At 47.0% G+C, this 5,606-nt stretch overlaps 1 protein-coding gene across 1 annotated transcript; it reads left to right on the top strand.

The window, feature by feature from the left end:
* The first annotated feature begins 1,066 nt into the window (after window positions 1-1,066).
* LOC106817614 (protein NDUFAF4 homolog) lies at window positions 1,067-5,354 on the top strand. The gene is made up of 3 exons (XM_014822292.1): window positions 1,067-1,301; window positions 3,699-3,796; window positions 4,201-5,354. Exons 1-3 carry the CDS (start codon window positions 1,160-1,162, stop codon window positions 4,693-4,695), a joined length of 735 nt encoding a protein of 244 aa, XP_014677778.1. The 5' UTR covers window positions 1,067-1,159; the 3' UTR covers window positions 4,696-5,354.
* The last annotated feature ends 252 nt before the right edge of the window (window positions 5,355-5,606 follow it).

Below are 5,606 nucleotides of genomic sequence, written 5' to 3'. Positions count from 1 at the left end.
GCCTGCTTGCCCGCCTACCTGCCTGCCTGCCTGCCTGCCTGCTTGCCCGCCTACCTGCCTGCATACCTTTATTATTATTATTATTATTATTATTATTATTATTATTATTATTATTATTATTATTATTATTATTATTATTTAGTATTTATTCAACGCAATTCAAATACGAATAGGAAGACAATCTTTTTCATGGAGGAAAAATGTCATAGATGCAATAGCGTTGAGAGGCAGCATACTTAGCCCTCAAACCTAGCTGCCTGACAGCCTGCCTGCCTGCATGCCTGCTTGCCTGCCTGCCTGCCTGCCATCCTGCCTACCTGCCGCCTACACGTTTACGTGTTCTATCTGCCTGTCTGTTTACAAGAACTGCGCGTCTGCAAAAGTGCCGCGTCACCCGCACGCGTGCATGCAGGCAAAACAATCCATCCTTATTACCCACTCTCCTCTTTCCCCTAGCTCACCAATTACGATTGAGCTTTCTTATGGCGTACCGTCGTACTATAAAGCCATCACTGCCACCTCTTAAAAAAACAGAGCTAAGTGAAAAAAATTAACTGAACCGGAGTTCACCTTCATCCGATAATGAGGCATAATGCCAGATATGTATACGTACGACCTCGTTGCGCCATCTATCGTCAAAACACGAATATTTATACACAAATCTCGGTACCCAGTCCAACAAGCCAAGCTAGTCCAGATAATATCGCTGTTACCATAAAAAGTACAAAATAAAATAAGCAAATTTTAATATAAACGTTTGAAAGGGAGAGTGGCATGCCTATAGGAGGTGCAATTCGCAAATCGCGCCCTGGCTACTTCAATGTGGCGGCACTGCCAAAACGTCATTATTATTCCATCAGAATTGAAAATGTATCAACCTTAATTTTATTTAGGGATATTATTTTCCGTAATATTTCGGAATCAAACTAACACATCATTAATAACGCTACGTCCTGTTTTAGATGCATGCTTACATTGCTGCGGGAGTGCCAATGAATCAAACATGGCGCCTATGTCGCATTAAGTACAAGACCAATGACTCTCATCCCCGTGTTGTTCCCAATACTGTCTTGTGTGTCTTACGTGATGTCTTGTCAACCTTGTAGTAGTACTATTTTGTAAATCTTGTGTTACTGTAATTTTAAAGAGTCTGTAAGCAATGGGTAAGGTAATTTCGACGCTGGAGAGAAAGGCCCGGCACTTCAACGTAGAAAATCGTGCGATGAAAGTAATTTCGAAGGAAAAGCGACCCACCGCTAAACGGCCCGGATCGGTAGACCTCGATAGTGCAGCAGCAGAGCGTACGTACCGGTACTTTTGATGATGATGATTGTAAGGCTGTACTGTAAGTACTGTACTGCAACTTACAGTGATCACGAGTACATTAACTTATGGTTATTGTCCGAAGGTTAATGTATTGTAGTCTGGCCGTCAGATAAAGACTTGACCGTGGGGTGACAACAGACTATATTATAGTGTCCAAGCATACATTACGGTCATTAGTCATTACATTGCTGACCCACATGGACATATATACGACATATTGACCTGGCATAGAATCTGGGGCAACAAAATATGCACATCCCCAACAAAACTAGCTGTACTACTACTACTAATTACGTTCATAGGGTCTATGTCCCCCAGGGTACTGCCGGAACGTACCCTGGGTACGGTCCGGTATACCGGAACGTACCCTGGTACTATTTGATATGGTTAGGGTTAGGATTAGGGTTAGGGTTAGGGTTAGGGAGTAGGCGTAGGCGACTCCCTAGACTCGTTAGTGGAGTAGGCGAGCACGGTCCGGCATATTAGATAGTACCAGGGTACGTTCCGGCAGTACCCCGGGGGACATAGACCCTCTCAGCACTAATTACCGGTAATAAATAAGAAGATGAGTCGTTAGCGATGCTCGACGTTTAAAGATGTGTAGCTCTGTTTACGTACGATGGCGTGATTTAAATTTAAATTTTAATTGCTATGACCCAAGCATAGTTTAGCGCTCCAGAATAGTGTAGCACACATGCGGAAAAACGTATTGCGGGGGGGGGGGGTCCCAAACTATCCTTGATCCACAGCTATTTCATTATATTTTTGTTGACCTACGAAGTGGCTTCTTCACATCAACTGTCTTCATCAACATGACACAAATACAAAGCATTCACAAAAAGTTCAGAAAGTTACTATAAAGAATCTAAACAATTAAGTGATTATGTTACCGGTACCAGGGATAACGTCAGACTTCACTCATTTCAAACGGTACAACATCAAAACTATAATACCCCGTACCAGTCTGCACGAAAAACTTCCACCCTCATTGGCCCAGCGGGCCTGTAGAAATGTATAATTCACTGGCCCACACTAGGTTTTACAGGCCCGAATCAATGATCATCATATTATGAAAAGAGAAACCGAACCAGACCGGAAACCGGAAGTTCTTGCCTAGCGGCGACAAACACGCATGGTGTTGACTAGTTNCAAAATATCGGGAATTTCGGTAAATTCTCAGACTGATCATCACATAAAGAAGCTGAGATATCATTAATAGACTATTTACTCCATTTTTTCCCACTGGCCCATCGGTCTTGTTCATTTACCAGTTTCATTGGCCCCACGGAAAATTTACTGGCCTCGAATACCGGGCCAGTGGTTAATTTCGCAGACTGCCGTACACACTGCAAAAATATGACACGCGCTTGGCGCACACCAGTTTGATACCATGTCAAATTTGCAGTCTGTACGGGGTATAAGACCGGATGAATTACAATGTACTAAGCACTCAATATATACACAATACTCATGAAGGTCACTAGATGTCTAATAATCGTGTTAGAACATGCAATCTTTGGCTAATAAAATCTGCCGATAGACTGTATACCCTTTCGCAAACACCTGTCCCTGATAGAATTTACTTATGATAATTTATACTTCAACCAGTGTGTTAGCCAGAGACCTGTCTACCCATCTTTTGGACGGCCTATTCTTGGACGAGATGGATGAAATTTGATAGAGACGGCACGAGGGCGGCCTAATTTTACCCCTGCATGAAAATAAAATCGTCGGGTTTTCCCCCTAGGGCGCTTCGCGCCCGCAGCATCCTCGCTTCGCTCAGATGGTGAGACTCCCTGATTTTTTTTCCTGGCTAACACCCTGACTTCAACATACTCAGATGCATGCGCAACATTTCCATTATAAACTAATAGTTATACTCACCGAAACAATTTCCCTCCTCCTCCAATCGAAGGACTCCAATCCGATCATGACTTTACAATCTTGGCTGCACTACGTACACCACATATCCAAGTCTAGTCGCTAGCGTCACTGAATAGTCTCGTAAAACGTACTGTCAGGTATATTCGGTATCACATGGTACACTCAAGTGGGTATTATTGACTAATAGCAATAAAGCACTGACGTACGGTCGGTCCGAGGCACGCTAGCAAGGGCGTTCGGTTGACACTAAACTTCGGGCAAAATGCCCAATGTTCCTGTTGTGGTAGCGGCGGCGGCAGCAGCAGCGGTGGTGGTGGCAATGGCGGCGGTAGTGGTGGTAGTAGTGGTGGTGGCAGCAGCAATAGTTGTAAGATATAAGATATATAAGATATAAGATTATGGTAATCATGGAGATGTTGACTCTAATTCCGATGACGTTATCCCGCTATACTTTGACTTTACTATTATACCGCAAATTGTTTCCACAGATAAGGCACAGGTGGCAGCAGCGGTGAAGGAGAAAGACGCACGATTGGAAGGAATGTTAAAGGGCGTCTACTTGACCTCTACCGACGCCGTGCCCGATGTAAGTCCGTCATTCTCTCTTTGTGGCCGTGCCTCCAGGCAATACCTACAACAAAGATGCAAAATCTAATTAATCTTTAGACTAGCTTCCACAGCACTAAATTGCCCAATATTTACCAAAAAGTTAATTTTGACCAAAATTGATTTCATTTACCTTAACCTAATCTAATGTGACCTATTTTTTTCTGAACGTATTTGATATTGTTTGTTCGCAGCAAGCGAACGCAATTCGCATAATTTGAAATAAATAAAACATAAAAACAATGACCGATCGAATCACGGCAGACGGCAAATCGTTTTGAGACCAAAAAAACGAGCGCAAACATACAAAGCTCCCTCCCACCCGCGTCACGCACGTGGCCCGCCAGGTGGCGCCGGCTCACGCCCCCACGCTCTCCGTTGCAGGCGAAACCCGCCGAGGACGCCGCTCGCGACGTGCGACGCCCCCTGCCGACGGACCGGTCGCCCGTCGAACAGCCAGAGTGGGGCTACGCTGAACCCAAGACCGTTCCCCCGGGCCGGCTCACGCTCCGCCAAGCCGTCGCCTTCCTCACCGCCCACCAGGCGGATCCGCGTCCCACGACGCTCGCCCGCCTCGCCGCCGACCGCAACCTCGGCATCGACGCGGCGCGCCACCTGGTGGCGCACTTCCGCATCTTCGAGGTGTACGTCCCCGATGCGGCGGCGGCCGGAGGAGGGCGCCACCTGCGCGTGCAGGACCCGCTGACGGCGATGAAGAGTCTCGGACCGGCGGCGATGGCGGAGGAAGGAGCGAAGCAGGCGGGGAAGATGAGGGAACAGTGGGAGGAGGCGGAGAGGATACTCAATCCGAAGCGGAAAAAGAAGGAGAAGGAGAAGGCAGAGAAGGTACTCGATCCGACGCCGGAGGAGGGGAAGTGACGGAGAAGTGGGGGGGAGGTGGAGTTCGCCAGGTGGCGCTGGCGCGTCGAGCGTGTGCGTAGTTCTTGGTTTGATCACCAGGTGGCGTGGCGGTTGGACACGTAGTTCGTGGCTTGCTCACCAGGTGGTGCGATAATCATGCGTGTAGTTTCGTTGTGCGATCACCAGTGGGTGCGACAGTCATGTGGGTGATTCATGATTTGCTCGCCAGGTGGTGTGACAGTCATGTGAGTAGTTCACCACGTGTGTGAAAACAGTAATTTTGCATCTGTAGCTTGTTCATAAAATTTAGAACGGAGCTACGGTAGCGTCACCTAGTGCTAGAATGACGGTCGTTGTTTTAATATCGAAGGATTCGTGCGGTCACTCTGCACCATGTTGCTAGCTGTTCCGGAACACATTCGCACGTACGTTCACACACACACGAGGGTGTTCGATCGTGGGCAAAGCTTCCATTTTGAGCCACAAGATGTCTCTGCTACACTACAAGCGAGATGACTCGGATTGCGCGTCGCCGTGGGGCCGCATGACAGGTGGCTCCCTCTGCTCTTCACGTGAATCGTCTTGCCTCGCTTCGATCGGTCGACCGGTCGACCGGTCGCCGCGTCGTCGTTGTTGTTGTTGTTTTACTGATTAAAACCTGTTTATTTATGAATCGATATGATGCTGTGTCGCACTCGTTTTCCTCTCACGTCGGTTTTCGCAAAGTCGGGTGGGTTCCCGGAACATACACTTTATGATAATATCAAGAGCAGATAAAGAAGGAGAGCGTACAAGGGTAAAATGCTGAAACCATGCTGCAGTATTAGTCGAATTAATAAACTTTTCTCGATGCATAGGGGCATCGTAGGGACATGCGGTTTGTTTTATATGAACAAGGTAAGACAGCTAATCAATAATACTGCAAAGGA

This window comes from Priapulus caudatus, unplaced genomic scaffold, assembly GCF_000485595.1.
Source record: "Priapulus caudatus unplaced genomic scaffold, Priapulus_caudatus-5.0.1 Scaffold1795, whole genome shotgun sequence".
In the NCBI taxonomy this organism is placed as follows: Eukaryota; Metazoa; Priapulida; class Priapulimorpha; order Priapulimorphida; family Priapulidae; genus Priapulus; species Priapulus caudatus.
Note: the sequence above shows the minus strand (reverse complement) of the source record. Positions and strands in the feature narration are given on the sequence as shown.

Excerpts from the sequence above, each read along its gene's own strand:
- LOC106817614 (XM_014822292.1), top strand. The coding sequence starts at position 1,160 with ATGGGTAAGGTAATTTCGACGCTGGAGAGAAAGGCCCGGCACTTCAAC. Across the intron at positions 1,302-3,698 it reads CGATAGTGCAGCAGCAGAGC|ATAAGGCACAGGTGGCAGCA; the intron begins GTACGTACCGGT and ends TTGTTTCCACAG. Across the intron at positions 3,797-4,200 it reads CTACCGACGCCGTGCCCGAT|GCGAAACCCGCCGAGGACGC; the intron begins GTAAGTCCGTCA and ends TCTCCGTTGCAG.